This window comes from Puma concolor, chromosome C1, assembly GCF_028749965.1.
Source record: "Puma concolor isolate L17-30 chromosome C1, mPumCon1.1.hap2, whole genome shotgun sequence".
Lineage (NCBI taxonomy): Eukaryota > Metazoa > Chordata > Mammalia > Carnivora > Felidae > Puma > Puma concolor.
The window spans coordinates 215701695-215723504 of record NC_141674.1 but is presented as its reverse complement, the minus strand read 5'-3'; the positions used below and the strand labels follow the sequence as shown (position 1 = coordinate 215723504).

The following is a 21810-nucleotide window of genomic DNA, read 5'->3' as shown; positions in this document are numbered from 1 at the left end:
CCTCAGGGCAGCCAGAGCCCGCTTTCCAGCAGCCTGGTGCCCACGGCCCTTGTGCCATTCAAACGGCAACATCTCCTCTGTGTGTCATGAGGTGAAGAAGCTTCGGGAAGCTTTGGGTTAAGGACAGGAGCACAGCTGTGGTGGAGGCAATGCAAGTGGATGACGGCTTCCAGGAGGCTGGCAGGACGGAGGACTAGGCTGTGTTTATGGGGCGAGGGGAAGAAGCCGGTACAAAAGGAACGGACCCCGGGCCGAGCGGAGGCAACCCATCGCTGAGAGAGGAAGAGTGGCCTGGAGAGGAGGCAGGAAGGAAAGGGGAGGTGAGGGAGGCAAATCTGGGGGGAAGAAGTGGGGAAGTGACAGCATTCACATCAGCTAGCCAAGGATGAGGGAGGGTTGGGGGGAGCTGCTCAGGGGCACGAAGGAAGCAGAAAAGCTCTGAGATAGATACTGTGGGGGATGGATTCACGAGCAAGGAAAGGCCAGATGTACTGAGAGGCAGAGGGGGCTTGGGAAACGGGAGCTCCAATCAGTAGCGGAAGCTCTCAGCCTGGGCTTGCAAACATCCCCTCTGCCTTCCTGTTCATCAGCCAGACCACTCTGTTCACAACCTCAGAGATACGCTTCCTGAAAAAAGGCCATTTGAAGGATCCACAGGTGTTCCCAGGGGGAAAGGAGAGAGCCTATCCCAGGGGGGCTGTACACACCACAAAGCCTCTGTGGAACACAGGTACTACCCTGGAAGGCTAGAGAGACCCCTCTGATACCCTAACCCTCCCCCGAAGGAAGAACCAACACTCTTAAAATGGCAGCCAAGAAGCACAGGAAGAGAATGACAGCAACTATTCTCATTTTCCTTTGACTCAGTGCAAAGAGCCTTATCATAGAATCTTGGACCTGTAATATCAGACTTTAATTTTCTTAAAAAAAAAAAAAATCCTCAAACTACACTTTCTGGATTATTCTGAGAACCACTCCTAACCAAAAATGTAAGTGATTCAAATACTGTGCTCATGGCTCTTCTGCTGCAGCAAGTAGGCCCTGAACTTGGCCCTCAGGAGGTGTCCTGAGTGTGCCTAATGCAAGAGAAAAGGAAGAGCCAATGCCAGGTATCGTCCAACAGTCCCGGTGGGGAAGGAGTGTGTGCAGGTCTCCAGAAGAGCCCCTTTCAAGGTCAGCCCATGCTTGTCCTTCTATTACATCCACATTTCCTGAAAATTCCCCATTAATGGAGTTGCTCCAGCCTCCTCTAGAATGACAGGGCCGTGACCTATTCATTCTTGTGGTCACAAAGATTTCCCCTGGAGATTCAGCTTGTTTCCTTTTCTCCATTTCACTCCAAACCCAGTCAATCCTCCTCGTTCTATGTGTCAACATTTTGTTTGACAGTCTGTCTTTTGCACATTTGGGGAAACTTTCCCTTCCATTCCATTCCACACCTCTCTTTCACACACCTTACAATCCCTCAGGCATTCAAGTCATAGGACATCTGGCCTTCTGGGGTCTGGGTCCCTTTTTCCTAGAGGACACAGGAAACCACAGTGTGCTCATATGGGTGACTACCACACACAGGTCACGGGGACTCAAACCACCCTGACTGGGTGTCTATTTTCATGCAAACTGGTGGGTCAAGAACGGCTTTAATTTTTTTTTTTTTTAAATGCTTTTTATTTTTGAGAGAGACAGAGACAGAATGCCAGTGGGTTAGGGGCAGAGAGAGAGGGAGACAGAATCAGAAGCAGGCGCCAGGCTCCAAAGCTGTCAGCATAGAACCCGACGTGGGGCTTGAACTCATGAGCTGTGAGATCATGACCTGAGCTGAAGTCGGACGCTCAACCGACTGAGCCACCCAGGCGCCCCAAGAACTGCTTTAAAAATCTAATGAAAGCTCCGGGTCCTCTCCTTTGAAATATTTACGTACAAAACTTTGCAGTAAGTTCCACAAGGGTCTGAGACACCCTGCCAACCCCAAGCCCATTATGTCCTCGCTCTAAACAGAGCTTTGCTTCTCCCTCAGAACCCTCTGATGAAAGTGCTGAGCGCTGACTAGAGGCCGCTTTTCATCCGCAAGAGTTCTTAAAATTTATTATCTGTGACTTGGCAAAATCACAAGTCTACCACTCCTCACCAAAGCTCGAGAACCACACACACCAGCCGCATTATCTCAGTGTGTGCCACCTTTCCCCTGATGGGCACCTCTGCTCCTCAGATCGATCCTTATCCGCTGGTGATAGGCAGCCTTCCTACCAGCACACGCGAGCCCCACCAAGGCCAAGCCTACGGCGCTGATGAGAACTTTCCTGGAGTGCTCTCACCTTACTTGAGCACCCCCACCCCTTCATCCCCGCATCCCAGGAAATGTGCACCGGCCTCCTTTCTGAATATACAAAGGGCTGAAGTGCAAGCTCTGAAGAGCCATCAAGAACTTTCTGGCCCAGTGACAGTGGCCTCAGGCAAGCAGAACCCATCCTGCTTGGACACGATCCAGAGACTGTGGGAATCATACCTGATACACAGATTTAAAAAATTCTGAAGCCAGGAAAGCACTGGGGAGGTAGCAGAGAAGCAAGGGTGCCCGTCGCTGCCGTGTAGACAAGGGCGGCAGGAGGGCAAAGACCCACAAGGGGGTGGGGGTGGGGTTCCCAGGGCAGCATGCCTGAGAGTGCGGGAGGAAGGTTGCTCTGGATGAAACACCTCATTAATTTCCAATTTGGAAACTGTGTTCACATCAACGCCCCGTCCATAACCGGGGCCAGTGGCAGAAGACAAAAGGACAAAGAGTTTTTCATGGAAAAAGTAAAAATGCCACAAGGAGTTTCATAAACAAAACCCTTTCAGAAGGAAGCTCGTGTCCTTCTTTCCTTTGCTTCATCACAGGATTTGGGTCGCTCCCCTTCTGCAGGCGTCAAGTTCCCTGCATACACTCTAGGACGCTACTGTTTAAATGTCAGATCAAAAAGCGTGCCAACACCCACGGAAGGCACATGGCTGCAGACAGCCTGGTTTAGAAAGGTGCAAGTAACGTATACCTCAAGACCTACTTTTGGGCACCAGGTAAGCCAGGGAAGAGCCCAGCACGTGACAGCACCAGGCCCCGTCTGGGGGCAGAGCGCTCGCATCTGCTACCCTTTAGAATCTCTTAAGCAGTACCTGGCGGGAGTGTAGTGTTCAGCCCATTTTACAGTTGAGAAAACAGGCTGGCAGCTCGCGAAAAGTCACACAAACTCCTAAGTGGCAGCCAAGACTGGATCCGAATCTAGATATTTAAGAGTCAAAATTTAGCATTATTTTTATTATATTTCAGCTGAATATATGCTATTTTGGCTGGGACAGTGAAGTAAAGGAAACGAAATATGCCTCCAGTACATACCAACTTTTTATAGTTTACAGACACAAAATTGTGAGGAAACTTACCCTTTGAAAATTGTTCATTTCCATTTAAATCTATTTTAAAACTTATTTTGAGAAAAAAATGTCAGTGCCTCCTTATAAGAAAGAAATCTCTGATTTAAAAAACTGCCAATGATGTTGAACATCTTTTCATGTGTCTGATGGATAAAGAAGATGTGGGGTGTGTGTGTGTGTACACACACACACACACACACACACACACACACACACAAACATTAGTTATAGAAAAGAGTGAAACCTTGCCATTTGCAGCAAGGTTGACGGAGCTAGAATGTATTAATGCTAAGTGACATAAGTAGTCAGAGAAAGACAAATACCGTATGATTTCACTCCTATGTGGAATTTAAGAAACAAAACAGAAGAACATATGGGAAACGGTGTGTGTATGTTGGGGGGGGGGGGAGGAGAGAGGCAAATGAACCGTAAGAGACTCTTAATGATAGAGAACAAACTGAGGGTTGATGGAGGGGGGTGGGGATGAGCTAGATGGGTGATGGGTATTAAGGAGGGAACTTGTTATGATGAGTGCAGGGCGTTGCATGTAAGTGATGAAATCACTAAGTTTTACTCCTGACACCCATATTGCACGGTATGTTAACTGACTAAAATTTAAATTAAAAAAAAAAAAAAAAAAAGACCTGCTGATGAGGTTAATTCGTAACTTTAAGGAATTAGATACAAAATCACTTCTGCAGCAGCTCTGGGCTTCTGCATGTGAACTATTCGGTTCAAAAAACTTACCAGGGAGAAATTCTCCTGACTGGAACAAAAGCAGACTGGGGTGACCAGGGGTGGGGGCGGGGCAGATTTCTGCCGCTTCTTACACCTCTGGACACCAGGCAGTCACGGAGTGGTGGGGGAGCACGGCGCGGACACGAGAGAAGTCAAAGGTGCCAAGAACATGTGTGAAAAGGAACTGGGCAGAAAGAGGAGGGGCTCAAAGACAGCTAGGAGGGGCAGACAGCGACTTGTCTGTGACAGAAGGTGCTAGTGACTACAGTGGGCACAGGGTGAGTGGTAGTTGGCTGAAGAGCAAGCGGGGGTCTCCTCTGCGGGATCTGCTGTGACTGAGTGAGGTCCAGGTCACCTCTTAGAGAATCGAGAAGACCATGGGAGCTTTAAAGAGCAAATAACAGACGGAAGCACAATCAGCAACATAATTCATTTAGACCCAGCTACATCTCCTCCTGCTGCGTGGAGAGGCTCCGAGGCCCTCTGGGCCCACCCGAGACCCTTGCCAAGGGTGAGGAGGGCGCCTGGGCAGCAAAGGGCTGTGAGTTCGCTAGCTTGTTTTAGTGTATAAGGTGGTTTATGTGCTAGACTTCTCTGCAAGATTTATTTTATAGAAAATAAGCCTGAGTAAACTGTGCTCTCTTCTACTGTCTCAAGGCACCTGCCATCAGCCTAGTCTGCTGACCCCAGACTATAATTGGGCCCCTTCCCATCTTGATCGGGAGGCAGCTGTCTAAACTTCTAAGCCTAAGAGGAAACAAGGAAACTTCCTGAAGTGTTTGCCTCACAAACCTAGGAAATGGCAGGAACGTGAGAAGAGCCTGAAGGCCCGGATGTGGTTAGGAGACAAGAATTCCATTCCTATGACAGAGGAGGAGGGCACCCCGCCTGAGCAGTCCTTGAAAAGTGTTCTCTTTACCTCAGACAGTTGCACGGGGGTGGGCAGGGGTGGTGGCCTGGCTGGGAGGCCCAAGGGCTGTGTGGGAAGAAAGCTAGAGGTGGAGGGAGAGGGAAGAAAGTGTAGGGAGGGTAAGGGAGGAAGGCTTCTGAGGACTGGGTTCAGATGAAAATACGAAATAACAAACTTCTAAAGCCACTGAGGTTCATTCATTCAGCTCCAGCCTTTCAACAAGATGAACCTGGCCCATTTCTCAAAAACAGAGGTCCTTTTAAAGACAACTAACACAGTGACCCGTTATGTTGTTTAATAACCTGAGGGTTCAAATCTTTAGGGTTAAGTCAAATACACTATTAACAGCACCAAAATGCAGGAGATAAGCTGAACAAATATAATTTTTAGCTCTTTGCATGACAGCCTCATAAATGATAAAAGTTTTTTTTTTTTTTGGTTTTGTTTTTATTTCTTGAAAATATTTTGTTTTGAATTCTTATTTTAATCCCAAGGATTTACAGCAAAATCGATGCTCACAATTTAGTCAGCTGTTACCCCGAAGGGACCTGAGGTAAGCCTCTAATTGGCTGGTGCCCTCATTAGCAAACTGGGACAGGAAGGGCCCAAGAACACAGCAGAGTTTTTCCAAAGGCTACTCTGGTCCTGGGTTGTCTCTACAGGCCTGAAATAAAACAATTTTGCCCCTGCCTCTACAAAGGACTAAAGATGGATATTCTGGGAACTTTTCTATTATTCTCAGAATCTCTTTAGAAGCTATTGTCTCTCACCGGGAGCTACTTGGGCAAGATTTCCACTTCAGGGTCTGAGGATAAAATACAAAACCCAACAAGGAGTTTATCATTAACCGAAGCCCCAAGTTATAGGATACTGTGCACGAGTCTCGGCTCCATGAACCTGCCGCAGACGTCCGCCCAGGAAGAGCACACCATTTTCTTTGTCAAGTTTCACAGGGTTCCCACAAGTAGCACCTGGTGTGGCAGCGGCAGGTTGAGCGTTGAGAGCAGTGGGATGAGAGCCTGTGGAGGGGTCGTCATGGGGAAGCTGGCAGCAAACCTTTCCCAGCGACAGCCCTGGAAGGCCCTCCTCAGCTCCCAGGAGACAGCTCAGGAGAGCTAAGAAGGCTGCCGTAGATAAAAGTGCCTCTCCAGGGGAACACCATTCCAGTTAAGCAGACTAAATAAACAAAAATTGAAAACAGGTATGCGATTCACTTGAGGAAATCGTTTTTGAGCAAACATGACACTGTGCTGTGTGGGAAGAGATGAAAAACTTAAGAGTGGGCTGTTTACGAGGATGTTAAAATCTGGTAGGACAACAGATCTGTGCACAAATGGCTGTAAAGTGCAGGGGACAGGCACTGCAGGGGTGGAGAGATGGGGGAAAGGATTCTGAGGGAAGGTGGGGGCCCCCCTGTCTGCTCACCTTCCCAGACTGTGTGGCAGGGGTCCCCACTCTTCACCCCCTCCAGGCTGGGCGTGCTGGTGGTCCCCTCCCCCTACTGAAGGCTAATCCCGGAGCTGAGGTTTGGGTCCTGAGCCTCCCGCCCCTTTGTGAGCTGGCTCCAAAAATCTGTTCCTTCTTTTCTCCTCTTCAACACCTCCTTTTCTATTCGCCTTCCCATACGGCCTATAAACATATTCCAATACCTCTTATCTGTTTATCAAAAATAAAACAGGACAAATTCTCAAAGTAATTCTTACTTTTCTTTCACTACAGTGGTAATACACATTAATTGTAGAAAACTGAACAAAATACAGGTGGGAAATGGAGAAGAAAAAAAAGCTTCCGTAAGTGCACCATCAGGAGATGACTATCGTTTCTATTTTGGTGCCTATTCGATTCCTGTATCTTCAGTACCTTGTGTAATTTCCGAATAGAGCAAATACTCAATGAGTCTTTACTAAATGAATGAAGGGAGGACTAAAAGCAGTTTCATGGAGGAAGTGGCATTTTAGATGGATCTCAAAGGTAAGTAGGATTGCTACTGGTAGAGATGTGGGGAAGGACATTCTAGGAAGAGGGGAAAGCACATGCAAAGTCTCAGGAGCATGGCAATTATTAGGCCAAGCAAAACCTTCGGTGGCAAGAGTAGGGGCTGAGGGGCCTGGAGGATGGACAGCAGACGGTCACAAAATGGGGGAAGGGCTGGTGGGGTCTTTGCATGTCATACTCTGGAGACTAGACTTCTCGGGGGGGGGGGGCGGTAATCTTAACCTACGACCATGCTGTGGGAGGATGTTGAGCAACAGGGTAAAGGGACCAGATTCACCTTCCGGAAAGTCATGTAATAGCACTGGAGAAATAGAATGGAGAGCCATGAACAGTCTTCTCCCAACATCCCAGGGGAGGATGGCAAGGACTTGAGTGGGGGTGGTGACTATGGGAACAGAAGAGAGGACTGATTAGAGATGCTTTGCGAAGAGGGAGCTGTTAGCACTCAGAACTGATGTGACAGATGTAAAGCAAGCTAAAGACTGAGAGTGAGAGTGGCTCGGGGGGTGCCGATGCCATTAGAAGACCTAGATGACACTGGGCTGAAACCCAGGTTGGAATGGGCACGTGTTTTACTGCATGAAGAGAGGGGAATGGGCGAGGGAAGGCAGAGAGGGATTGTGACTCTCTGAAGCGGGGGGTGGACTTCAGCAGGTTCCCAGGGAGAATGGAAAGTCACCTGGGGGAATGGTGGATCTTGAAGGGAAGAGGAGTGGAAAGCTGGGGCCACGGGTAAAGGTTTGAAACAGCTGTATTAGTAGTAAATGAAAGGACTCCTAAGTAGCAGCCTGGACTGGTAGACAGCATGGTTCTCCCACAATGTCCAACGTTCATAAATGGGTGCATGAAGCAGGGCCTGGACAGATTTTCCTAGAACTACTGGGAATGGGCAGAGACCTGATGGATATTCTAGGATGGCAGTTAGGGAAGTCTGACCTCAAGTGAAGTTAGGTCATGGAGGCTGGGGTGGGGAGGTGCTACCTAGTGGAGAGGTCAGTTTGATGATAAAAGCAAAGTGAGCCAAGATGCTCACGTCAACAAAGACGGTCCAGGAAATGAGAAGAGACTCTAGTCCCGAGATGACTTTGTGGTCCATGCATTTCTAGCAGAGAAGACAGGGAGAAAATAACAGGGGAAAAAATTCCATTGTAAAGACTTCTAGATTTTATTCAGAATGAGAGACTGGAGAGTTTCTAAAAAGGACAGACAAGACTTAATTTCTGACTTAGAAGGATCACTCTGACTGCTGTATAAAGAGAAGATGAAGTGGGGCAGCAGAAGCTAGGAGAAGAGTTAGGAGGCCACAGCCGTCCAGGTGGGGGATGGTTGCTTGGCCCCAGGTGGTGACAGTGCTCGCAGTGGTAAGGAAAGGGGCAGACTCTGGAGGTGGTTAGAAGGCTAAGCTGAGGTGATTTATTGGTAGACTGGATGTGAAGGGTGAGAGAAAGACCAAAGTCAATAATGACCTTATGGGTTTTGGCCTGCATAAATGGCTGAAATGAGGTTGCCACTGATTGAAGCTGAAATAAGCAACTTCAGGAGCACACTGTCACCTTCTAACTGAGCCAGACGGCACATGGCAGGGATGTTGTGGGAGATGCAATTGTGAGACCCTTCCTTTATTACTTTGACCTTTGACCCCGAGATTCTAAGGTCTAAGGACTCAGTAATCAAGTCCGATTCACTGCTTGTGACCTCTTTAAAGTGTAACGTTGGTGTTTTTACAAAGGTGACTTCAGATTGAGATGTCTCGATGAGTGCGGCACACAGGACACGGTCTCAGCTTTGCAGGGCCTTAATGCCAAGCAAGAGGGAAGGGCTGGAGGTAGGTGTTCAGGAGATAGCGAGGTCACTGATCTCACATGGTCAAAGTGGATTTCATGGTACCAGAATTGGATCTCACAAAGCACAAAGATGTAGCTGGGTTTGTTTTCCCTTATGACAGCATAAAATCACAAATGTCTAAATCAGAGAACAATGCTCTCACCACCAATATGTGAGAAGTAGGCCAAAAATGGACCCTTCAGCGTCTACCGATCTAAAAATCTGGGCATTGGCTCGGTGGAAGCATATACGACCACGATTTTCTAGTGGCCTTTAAAAAACTCTAGTGAGTGTTTTAAGCAAGTTGGAATAGCGTTTCTATAGCCGATCATGCCTGCTCCAGAAAGCACGACATTGTGGTAGACGAAGGAAAAATGCGACACTTTCTCCACTTGAGCTCCAGGTGAGACTGGCAGTCATGCTGCAGTGGTTGTGGCACGATGCTGGTGGCCCTGCTCTGGCTCCTTCTAAGTCGAAGCCATCGCCCTTGAGAAACCACCACTCCACACAAACCTAGCCGCAGGCTTCGGCCGCTCTCCTCCTCATCCCCTCTGGTTCTTGATGCGGGGCTACCTCCCTCCTCAATGGCCTCCTCTGGTTCCCTGACCCTCCCACCTGCCTGCTCCATGCACCCGCCCCCCCATCACCGATTAATTCAGGCCTTCCTCGCCAGGGTCTTGAATGAGCCCCATTCCTTGGACAGGAGTCTGGAATCTGACATCTCATTTCATGCATCTTGACTGTGAGTAAGAGACACTCGTGCGAAACGACATCCCAGGACAACCAACCAACCAGGCTCACCCACCATGTGGTCTCCTGGTCTGCATAGGGTATATGTAGTGGCTCTTGTGCCATGACTGTCCCTACTCCAAATCTTTGCACTTACTATTTGGCTTGGTTTGAAGGAGGCCCAGCATGCCCTCCTGGACCCCGTGCCTACTTCGCACCTGCTCTCCAGCCTTCACATGCCAGAAGGCTTGCTCACTAGACAATGCCTCCAACAGAAACCTTAAAGACCAATGCGCTTTTCAGAGGTTGCCTCTTTCGAGTGCTTCTTTTATGACTCTCATATTTTAGTAGCTCATTAGATCAGGCAGCTTTTTATTTCTTGGGTTTGATGCTGGCAGGCATAATTCAGATTCAAAGTTCTTTTCTGTTGACTCAGGTTAGTTTTCTTCTATGGGCTTTTATTTTCTATTTAAACTTCTGCAAAAATAAGCATTTATAAAAATATAAAACTAATACATGTTTTCAAAAAAACATTAGAAAATACAAAAAAGTAGAAAAAATTACTCATATCCTTAGTACCCAAATACAACCACTGTTGGCATCCTATTTTATTTCCTTCTGGTCTTTTTCCATTCATTTTTTTCCCCCTGTATGTTCCCACCCCCACCAAAATATGATTGCTGGCATACTGTCTTCACAATTCCTTCTTTGTATTTCAGATAATATTTGTTTCTTGACTCTTTTTTTTTTTACTATTTATTTATTTCTGAGAGAGAGAGAAACAGAGTGTGAGGGAGAGAGGGGCACACACACACACACACACACACACACACACACACACAGATTCTGAAGCATGCTCCAGACTCTGAGCTGTGAGCACAGAGCCTGATGCGGGGCTTGAACTCACGAACCGTGAGATCGTGACCTGAGCTGAAGTCGGCCGCCCCACCAACCGAGCCACCCAGTTGCCCTGTTTCTTGACTCTTAAAAAGGAACTGATTATCAGACATTTAGGAGTTGTAAAAACCAAACATAATGTGTGTAACTTGTTTTGCTTCCGGTTCTGACAAATTAGTTGGAGACAATCTGGGAAATGTAATCATGGACTGGGTTGTGGAGGACACCGAGGCCTTAGTATTAATTGTAAGGTGTGCTAACAGCATTGTTGTTATATACGAAAATGTCTAAAATTTTTAGTTATGTATCAAAATATGAGTGAAATGACATGATGTCTCTGGTTTGTTTTACAATACTTCAGAAAAAAAAAAGGTTGTCAGTAGTCGAATCTGGGAGATAGAGAGGGTGGGTTTATTACGCTATTTTCTTTACTTTCATGTCTATTTGAAATTTTTCAAAATAAAAATTGAAAAGTTAAAGCATCCATAGTTCAAGCCGACAAAAAGAGTGTTAAAGGCCTGTGAAAACTAGCAGCCCTCTGTCTCCTTCCTTCCTCTGCCCTTCCCCAGGGGTAACCATTTTCACCGATCCTAGCAGGTTATTTTGGTACTTACTTCTATATTTCTAAGTAGCCTGCCTGATCGCTGCTTCTTGATTTTTCAGTTTTAGGTGTTATTCAAAACTTTTTACTATAGAAGAAGAGAATTTAGTTTTTTTCCCACATGTGCTCCTTTCCCCCAACCAAACCCACAGAACCGCTCCAGGCCCTTGCCCTCCCAATGGTCACATCATCGCTGTCAGAACGAACTATTATGGTTATGTGCATGCTAAGTGTTACTTTTCTTTCCTACACGAATTTTTATTTTCACCAGAATTAATAGCTGCTTTGTTTTAATTTGCTTGGTTTTTCTGTATACGATGTATATTAATCTACCCCAAACTTCCCACCAACTGTCTAAAACAGTGGTTCTTGAAGTATGGTCTGTGGACTCCTGGGGGTGCCTGAGACCCTTGCAGGGACCCAGGAGGTCAGTGCTATTTTCATAACAATAAATCCTAAGGCATTATTTGACTTTTTCCTTGTGTTGACATTTACACTGGGAACAAAAGCACTGACGGCGGAAATTGCTGCTGCCGCTGCCGCTGCCTTGGCATGAATAAGGCAACGGCAACAAATGTATCCAGTGCCAGGATACTCTTGACCACCTCAGTCCCAGGAACAGAAAGTCTAGCTGGCTTAAGAATGTTTGAATGTTTTTGATGACGTGGGTAAGAATGTTCTTGATGACGCAGTAACAGTTATTAGTCTTCTTATGGCTCAATCCTGGAGTCCTTGTTTTCTTCACAGAAAGCTGCATGCTGAATGAAGTATGACGGTTGTCTGGAGGAAAAGCAGTTATGTAATTGAGCTGTAAGCTGAACCGATGGCTTTTTTTTACGAAACGCCATTTTTACTTGAAGGAACAAGTAATACTCAAACGATGGTTATTTGGGGCTTCGAGAAAAACAACTGATATTATTTATTGCCTATGATAAAATTTGAGCTTTCACAAAACTGAGAATTTTGGAAACCTTGTATCCGACACATGGTACATGTTTCCTAATACTTAAAGACTTGTCTAATATCAGCAGTGATATTAACCAATGTGATTTTTTGATATCATAAAAGGAAATATGTTCACATGTAGAAGATCAGCATAAGGAGCCAATATTTTCTAAATGATCTAAACTTTCTGAATGCATGATTAAAAAAAAAATCACTGCCTAGGTAAAAGGTCCATTTAGAGACGGGGCGCCTGGGTGGCGCAGTCGGTTAAGCGTCCGACTTCAGCCAGGTCACGATCTCGCGGTCCGGGAGTTCGAGCCCCGCGTCGGGCTCTGGGCTGATGGCTCAGAGCCTGGAGCCTGCTTCCGATTCTGTGTCTCCCTCTCTCTCTGCCCCTCCCCCGTTCATGCTCTGTCTCTGTCCCAAAAATAAAAATAAACGTTGAAAAAAAAAAAATTTTTAGAGTATAAGACTGGGGTGCCTCAGTGGCTAAGTCGCTTAAGTGTCCAACTTTGGCTCAGATCATGATCTCCTGGTTTGTGGGTTTGAGTCCCGCGTCGAGCTCTCTGCTATCACAGTGGAGCCTGCTTTGGATCCTCTGTCTCTGTCTCTCTGCCCCTCCCCGCCCTCTCGAAAATAAAATAAAACATTAAAAAAAATAAAATATAAGACAGATTTTAATGTAATCTAGTAAAAAAAGTTGAAGTGATATTATTGTATCTATTGTATCAGCCTACTAGGGCTGCCATAACAGCATACCCCAGTCTGGGCGTTGTTGATAATTGCTTTCTCACAGTTCTAGAGTTTGGGAAGGACAAGATCAAGGTGCCAGCCTATTTGGTTTATGGTGAGAGAGGCTCTCTTCCTGGCTTGAGGATGACCACCTTCTCACTGTGTCCTCACAGGGCAGGGAGAAAGCGAGCTCTCTGGTCTCGCTTCTTACAAACACATTAATTCTATCAGATCAGGGCTCCACCCTTATGACCTCATGTAACCTAAATTATCTCCTTACAGGCTCTACCTCCAGACACACACTAGGGCACTGGAGCGTCAACATATGGGTTTCAGTGGTACAGAATTTAGTCCCTAGCAGATACAGTTTCAGATTCTAGAATGGAACTAATTTTTAAGAAACTGTCAAATTCTGGTGTAATGCAGAGACGAATATCCATAATTACCTGAAAAAACTATTAAAATACCCCTTTTGGGGCACCTGAGTGGCTCAGTCAGTTAAGCGTCCAACTCTTGACTTCAGTTCAGGTCATGATCTCGAGGTTTGTAAGACTGAGCCTCTGAGCTGGGTGTGGAACCCGCTTAGGATTCTCTCTCCCTCTCTCTCTGCCCCTTTCCTGGGTGCGTTCTCTCTCTCAAAAATAATATACATAAATAAATAAACACACCTTTATTTTCCAACTACATATCTGTTTGAAGCTGGATTTTCTTCACTTACATAGTTCAACCAAAATAACTTACCCTAACAGATTGAAAAAGAAGCATATATGAGAAGCTGGTTTAATGTCTTCCTTAATACAGTTGTGAAAAAGATTTAGGAAAATATAAAACTCTCCTAATTTTTAGAAAACATAGTTACTTTTCATGAAATATTATTTATGGCTTATTATTACTTTAAATAAATATTTAAAATTTCTAGCAGTTCTAATTTTTAATAGGTAATCCACATGAACGTAAACATTTTGAGGTCATTGAAGATTTTTTTAGTGTAACAAGTCCTCAGACCAAAAAATTCTATAAGTGCTGGTCTAAATCATCTCTCAAAAAATTCAGATATATAGATGTTTTAACTATTTCATTTTCTTGAAGACATCTCTCTTAGAGCCTTCTGGGCTGCTACAGCCTGTCTGGCTGTCTTCTATACCCTTGTAGAGTTGTTGCCCTAGGGACCTTCTTCACCATCATCTACAGAAAATTATGACCTGTAGGTCAAATCCAGCCTGTCATCTGTTTTTAAGTAGAGTTTTACTGGAATATAGCCACGCTCTTTCACTTACATATTGTCTACTTTTGTGCTACAATGGCACAAAGGTAGAGTTGAGTGGTTGTGACAGAGACCGAGTGGCCTAAAAACTGAAAAGGAAAAAAAAAGTACTATCCTGTCCTTGACAGAAAAAGTTCCCCAACCTGTGATCTAGGTGATTCTTTCACTGCTTTCCTGGGTTGGTTTATTTCCTCCCTGAATCCTAGGTCTTCCTCCTTCCTGATTTACTCTTTCATTCTGGTGAAGCACATCTTCTGGTAGCTTCCTGAGAAAGGATATATGAAAGGTACATTTTTTTGAGGCCTTGCATATCTGAAAATGTCCTTTCCTTTCCTTTTTAAAATTTTTTAATGCTTACTTATTTTTGAAAGAGAGACAGAGAGAGAAAATGCGCACTTGAGCCTGAGCGGGGGAGGGGCAGTGAGAGGGAGACAGAGGATCTGAATGGAGCGGGCTCTACGCTGGCAGCAGAGAGTTCGATGTGGGGCTCGAACTCATGAAAGGTGAGATCATGACCTAAGTCAAGGTTGGACTCTCAACTGACTAAGCCACCCAAGTGCCCTGAAAATGTCCTTTCCGATTCACACATTTTATTGACAGCTTAGCTGGGTACAGAATTTTAGCATTAAAATCATAGTCTTTCAGGATTAGAAAGTGTTGTTTCATTGCCATCTAGCTTCTAGGGTTATAACAGAATAGTCTTAAGTTATTCTGAGTTCTGAACGACTGTATGTGACTTTTTTTTTTTTCCTTCTTAGAAGCCAAGAGGATCTTTCCTTTGTCCCTGGTGTTCTGAGATTTTATGATGATATGGTCTGGAGATGATGTGTATCCACCATGGTGCTGGGCACTGGGTTCTTTCAATCTGGAAAGTCAAATCCTGCAGGAAAGGGGCATTTTGTTGAGTTATTTTGTTGATCATTTCTTCTCCCTTTTTTGATTGTTCTCAATTTCTGGAATATTCATTGAAAAAATACTGGATATCCTGGACTAGTCCTCTAATTTTCTTATTTGTTCTATCTCTTTCTGGGACAACTCCTCAACTCTATCTGCCAACCAGAATTTTGAGTTGCCTTTATTTCTTCTATCATGTTTTAAATTTCCATGAGCTCTTTCTCCCTGCTCCTGTTTCTTGTTTTAAAGTATCTAGATCTTATAATTTCTTTAAAAAATTCTCTAGAGATATAAATGATAATTTCTTTTCCCTGTACAGTCTGTTTTGTCCTAGTTGCTTTTTTCTGTTTGTTTGCTTTGGTTTTTCTATTTCATGGTAGTGGCTTTAGTTTTAGTTGTCTCTCTCTCTCTTTTAAGTAAGCTGTATGCCCAGAGTGAAGCTTGAACACATGACCCCAAGGTATAGAGTCGCATGCTCCACTGACTCAGCCAGCCAGGTGCCCCTTGGATGTCTCTTCATATGTGGAAGTGAAATCCTGAAATGCTGATTTTTAGTGAAATCCTAAAGAGCTCTGCTCGCGTTGAAGGACTTGCTGCCTCTAAGATTCCCTACAGGGAGAGGAGCTGGGCTGCTGGTTGGGGAGTGCCTGAGGCGATGATCCTTAACTCTTCACACTCTGATTCCTCAAGAAAAGTTTCTCATCTCCGGACTCAAGAGTATAAGGCTTGGTGACCAGAATTCTGCATTTAGCTGGAGAAGAAAGCTGGGATTTTTAACATTTAGGAGGCTAGCACTCAATCAACCTCTCCCAAACGACCATTACCATTAAGTGTGTTTGGTGTCCCCCTGTTCAGACATCCTTAACTTCATCCTGTCCAGAGAATAAATTTCTGTTCTTCTTCCAAGTTACGGGAGGGGCAATCTTTCTAAATGAACTGTCAACCAATACGGTTAGTTTCCTCTTCACCCACCTCTCTTCCACTTTGTGCAGTTACCTGGTGCCATCAATTTCTGAATTTCTTTAGGGTTCGGCTATGCAAAATTGAGTTGTTTCTTGGCCTTCTCGATTGTTGGCTCAGGATTCAGCTTTCTCAGGACTGCTAAGTCAGTGACCACTCATCCATCTGCTTCCCAGTTCCAAAATTTTGTTGCTGTTGTCTGCTCTCCCATTCTCTTTGTCCTTGTGGGTTTATGTCTTTTAAAAAAATCTCTTCGCTGTTGTTTTAGTGAGGTTTTGGGAGGGAATGAAAGTAAATGTGGGTATTTGATTCTCCATCTTTATTTGGAGCCTCTTTGTAATTAAATATCTTCTTTTTACTTCCATTGAATATTACAGCATAAACATTTCCTATGCTCTTACATGGTCCCTGCAACAGCTCTAGTAACTGCATAACATCCCACTGAATCGGTGCTGTATGTTACTTAATCATTACCTTATTTTTGGATGTTTAGGGTTGCTTCTGTTTGTGGGGAGAAAACTAGTTTTTCCTAGAGTTATCTTCCATTTAGCTGTCTCATTTGTCCCCCACCTTTAGGGAGTGCCTGCTGACATTCTTCTCCTTTCTGTGCTTGGTCCGTAGTTTCACCATTGGGCCCTGATTATGGCATTGCTCTGTGCCAATTTAATTCATCTTCCAACTACCAGGTCACCTGCACAAAGATGTGGCACTAATCTTTCCAAAATGTCACCTTTCTCATGACCCTTCAGAGGAACCCTAACAACCCAGAATTCATTTGTGACTGTCATTTGAGGGTCCCCACAGGTTGACTCCGTGCCACCTTCCCAAACTCACAACCCTTTCCCCGCAGTGTCCTCCTTCAAACAGGGCCCGTTCTCCTAACTGTAGCCCCTTCTGCCCCTTCTGCCCCTTCTGCCACTGCCGGTCCACATTCAGCTTTACATCTCAGCTCCTGCACTAAGCCCCCCAGTGACTTTGTTTACACAATTCCTTCTTCCGTTTGATAAAAGATAAGAAAGAAACAACCTATTTCCAATTGCTCACGGTCAGTCTGGCCTTCTAAATGGACTGACAGCTCTTCAGAGGCAGGAGGCTCTCCTCTGTTCTCTATGGCGACTGCCCGTACAGTGCCCTTCTACACCGTGGGACTCCAGCTCGGCACCAGGCGCAAAGTGGGCGATTAACAGGGACTCACTGAATGAACTGCTCACGCGTGTAAGCTGTTACCTTGCCCTCTGGGGTGAGTGTCCAGATCACAGAGAAGGTCAGCTTGTCTGTCATGGGATGGAGGCTGCACAGCTCTTCACACAGCAGCCTGGGAAGCATGGGGACAACCTGCAAGCAAAGAACAGGCCCATGAGCACATTGCTCTCTCATCTGCAGGAGCTGACCAGACTTGGGAGCCACCCAGAGGACAGAGTTGTTGTTGTTTTTTAATTTTTAACGTTTATTTATATTTGAGAGAGAGAGAGAGAGAGAGAGAGAGAGAGAGAGAGAGAGAGAAGGGCAGAGAGAGAGGGAGACACAGAATGGGAAGCAGGTTCCAGGCTCTGAGCTGTCAGCACAGAGCCCGACGCGGGGCTTGAACCCACCAACCGTGAGATCATGGCCTGAACTGAAGTCGGTCGCTCAACCTGACTGAGCCACCCAGGTGCCCCTAGGGGACAGAGTTTTGATGAAGAGCTTGAGCTTCCAGAGCAAACTGAAGATGGAGGCAGCACTGTCCCCTGAAGGCCACAGAAGGACCATGCCACCTGGCACATTTGCAAAGAGCCTCCAGAGAAATGGGAATGTGAACTGGAAAGGTGAGAAGAATTGGTAACGGGGAAAAGCGATATTACAGCAATGAAAAATAATTACATTTTACTATACGCTAAAACTGAAACTCTAGAGCCAAGAATGAGTTGGACTTTTTGGATATAATCTTCCAGTTGAACTCTATACTTAAGAACCCAAGGTCTTACACTTAAGTCTTTAATTCAAGTTGTTTTTTTTTTTAAGTTTATTTATTTATTTTTGAGAGAGGGAGAGACAGAGAATGAATGAATATGAGCATGCACACACGAGCAGGGGAGGGGCAGAGAGAGGGCGAGACAGGGAATCCTAAGCGGACTTCACGCCGTCGGCGCAGAGTCTGATGTGGGGCTCAAATTCACGAACCGTGAGATCATGACCCGAGTTGAAACCGGGAGTTGGATGCTTAACTGAGAGCCACCAGGCGCTCCTAATTCAAGTTAGTTTTTGTGTGCAGTGTAAGATGGGTGTCCAGTGTCATTCTTTGCATGTGGCTGTCAGTTTTCTCAGCACCATGTATTGAAGAGACTGTCTTTTCCCCCTTGTATGTTCTTGGCACCTTTGTCAAAGACTAGTTGGCCACATGTACATGGGTTTATTTCCAAGCTGTCTATTCTGTTCTATTGATCCATGTGTCTGTTTTTATACTAGTACCCTACTGTTTTGATTATTGTAGCTTCGTAACGTAGTTTGAAATGAGAAGTGTGATGCCTGTGGTTTTGTTTTCTTTTTTTTTTTATTTTTATTTTTATTTTATTTTATTTTATTTTTCAACGTTTATTTATTTTTGGGACAGAGAGAGACAGAGCATGAACGGGGGAGGGACAGAGAGAGAGGGAGACACAGAATCGGAAACAGGCTCCAGGCTCTGAGCCATCAGCCCAGAGCCTGACGCGGGGCTCGAACTCACGGACCGCGAGATCGTGACCTGGTTGAAGTCGGACGCTTAACCAACTGTGCCACCCAGGCGCCCCTGTGGTTTTGTTTTCTGCCTCAAGATAGCTTTAGCTACTCATAGTCCTTTGTGGTCCTATATTAATTTTAGGAGAGATTTTCTATTTTTGTGAAAAATGCTATTGGAAATTTGATAGAGATTACACTGAATCTGTAGATAACTTTGGGGAGTATGAGCATTTTAACAATATTAATTCTTCCAATCCAAGAACACAGGATGCCTGTCTTTACACTTACTTGTGCCTTTATCAATTTCTTTCATTGACGTCTTACAGTTTTCAGTGTACACAACTTTTACCTCCTGGTTAAATGTATTCCTAAGTATTTTATTGTTTTTCATGCTGTTGTAAGTGGGACTGGTAAATTATCTCACATCTGTTAGGATGGCTATTACCAAAAAGACAAGAAATAACAAAGGGTGGTGAGGATGTGGAGAGAAGAGGACACTCATACATTATTGAGGGGGGATCTAAATTGGTAGAGCCATAACGGAAAACAGTATAGAGGTCCCTCGAAACATTAAAAACAGAGTTACCATTTGATCCAGTAACCCCACTTCCTGGTATATACCCCAAGGAAATGGAATCAGTCCTTTGAAGAGATATCTGTGTTCTCATGCTCACGGCAGCATTATTCACAACCATAAGACATGGCAACAACCCAAGTGTCTGTTGACAGATGAAGGGATAAAGACAATGTGTACATGCACATAAACTATGGCATATTATTATCCATAAAAAAAGAAGGAACTCCTGCCAGTTGTGACAGCATGAATGAGCCTGGGAGGGCACTATACTCAGTGAATTAAGCCAGACAGGATCTCAAATACCGTATGGTATCATTTACATGGCAGTGGCTGGGGGGCTGGGGGGAGAAAAATGGGGAGATATAGATCAAATGGCACGTACTTTCGGTTACGCGATGAGTAAGTTCTGAGGATCTTAAGGTACAGCATGGTGACTACAGTTAATGGCAGGATGCGGTACACTTGAAATTTGCTGACAGTAAACCTGAAGCATTCTCACCCCACGCACACAAGACCTAACCGTGAGAGGCAGTGCATGTATTCCTTAACTTCATCTTGGCAATCGTTTCACACTTTCAAAATACACAGTTGTGTTTATCAATGATTTGCCAATAAATCTGGGAACAATAAAAGAACCCAAGGGCTGAGTGTAAACTCATGACGGGGTTTCACCAAAATAAAATTGCAGAATCGATGCTTTCGTGATTGAAAGTAGTATCGCAGCTGACCAGACCACACGTCGGAAGATCAGCAGGGATACTCCAACAAAGTATCACAGGTTTCCTAGGAGAATGCTAGGATCAACTGATCACTCATTTTGCAGTTCTTTAAGCCCAAATGATTTCTTCCCTTTATTGATCTTTCTAGTCCATAATAAACTGATCCAGTGGTATACCTTCTTTAATTAAAAAAAAAAAATTCTCTTCAACTTAACTTTAAAATGATGACTTCACAGCTGTCCCAGAATGCTACTTGTTTTCTCTAAAGTTCCAAAGATGAACACAGTATCTCTACCTGGATCTCGCTCTCTCCTCCCTTTAATCTATTCCTTCTTCCACACCTTTCTTGATTACCATCCACTCCCCTCCCAAACTAAACCAGCCACAGTAGCAGCCCTTTTTCAACACTCCCCGTGGTTTCTTACTCTGTGAAGTGACTGTACCTGTACCCTGTTTCAATACAGTAAATAACCTTTGGTATGGAAATGTAAATTCTAGAACTCATGGCCCACACCAGTAACAAATAATAATTGTATGGCATTACTTGGCATTATTCTGAAGGATGCGGTATTTTTTTTAAACACCTGTGTGAAATCTAATGACCACCCAAAAACTTTTGGTAACAGCTTTTTGTAAGACAATCATTTTTGATGGTTTTTTTTTCTTGCCGTTGCTTTTATACCATCTGTTCAGATGACACTACATTTTCTTTAACTTATTTAATGAATGTTAAAATATGATCTACATATTTAACATTGTCTTTCAGGTATCCGGTGTTTTACAAGATAATACATCTTTACCTGCATACACATAAGGTGCAAAATGGAGAAAGTCTCAAGACCACACTGTCTTGGGACGAGACTGTAAAGATTTCCCATCATTTCAGGTTTTGGATTCTGCTATGGATGGAACTGTCCCCCCACCCCCGCAAATTCCTATGGGGAAGCCCTAGCCCTCAATGTCCCCGCACTGGAGGTAGGGTCTTGAGGAGGTAATTAAGGTTAAATGAAGTCACAGGGTGGGGCTCTGATCCGATAGAGAGAGGTAACTCTCCTCTCCCTGCCCTGCAGAGACACAGAAAAAAGGCCCTGTGAGGACACAGCCATCTACAAGCCAGGAAGAGTCCTCACTATGAACCGAACTGGCTGGGACCCTCATCTAGGACTTCTACTCCCCAGAACTGTGGAAACATAAATGTCTGTTGTTTAAGCCACCTAGTCTATAGTATGTTTTATGACAGCCCAAGCTAAGATAGACTAAATCAAATTTGTTGGGTGTGAATTCTGGGATTCTTCTCTGCCCTGCATTATCTGATAATTATACCAATTGTATTTCGGTAGTAGGCTGTTCTCCCGGCATGCTCGTAGCCCAGGGCTTAATACCTCTTTACATATAGTAGTGTTTCTTTCAAGTGTTCAAGGCACTATCTTATTTTGAATCACAAAGCTGAGCACATGCGAACATAATGCAATTCCTGACTTTGTGTTTGTCAAAAGAAAAGTCACTACAATTAAATACAATGTGGGGCGCCTGGGTGGCGCAGTTGGTTAAGCGTCCGACTTCAGCCAGGTCACGATCTCGCGGTCCGGGAGTTCGAGCCCCGCGTCGGGCTCTGGGTTGATGGCTCGGAGCCTGGAGCCTGGAGCCTGTTTCCGATTCTGTGTCTCCCTCTCTCTCTGCCCCTCCCCTGTTCAGGCTCTGTCACTCTCTGTCCCAAAAATAAATAAACGTTGAAAAAAAAAAAATAAATACAATGTGGTATCCTGGAGTGAATCCAAAAGAAGACATTGGTGGAAAAGCTGGTAAAATCCAAATAAAGTATGGAGTTTAGTTAATAGTAATTTCCCAGTGTCAGCTTGTTAGTTATGACAAATGTCCTAGGGTAATATAAGATGTTAACACTGGGGGAACTGGGAAGTGGGA

The 21810-nt window shown here is 44.8% G+C and overlaps 1 protein-coding gene and 1 long non-coding RNA gene across 2 annotated transcripts in view; one reads left to right on the top strand and one right to left on the bottom strand.

Moving 5' to 3' along the window:
- Positions 1-21810, bottom strand: part of LOC112871553 (DIS3-like exonuclease 2) — a 147946-nt gene that overhangs the window by 83263 nt on the left and 42873 nt on the right. Inside the window, exon 4 of the mRNA XM_086719929.1 lies at positions 17122-17229. Within this exon, the coding sequence (XP_086576055.1) occupies positions 17122-17229 (108 nt within the window). The remainder of the gene's footprint in view (positions 1-17121; positions 17230-21810) is intronic.
- LOC147578741 (uncharacterized) lies at positions 17223-21096 on the top strand. Its single transcript, XR_015255631.1, has 3 exons — positions 17223-17699; positions 20654-20862; positions 20958-21096. It is a non-coding gene; the product is annotated as an uncharacterized LOC147578741 (long non-coding RNA).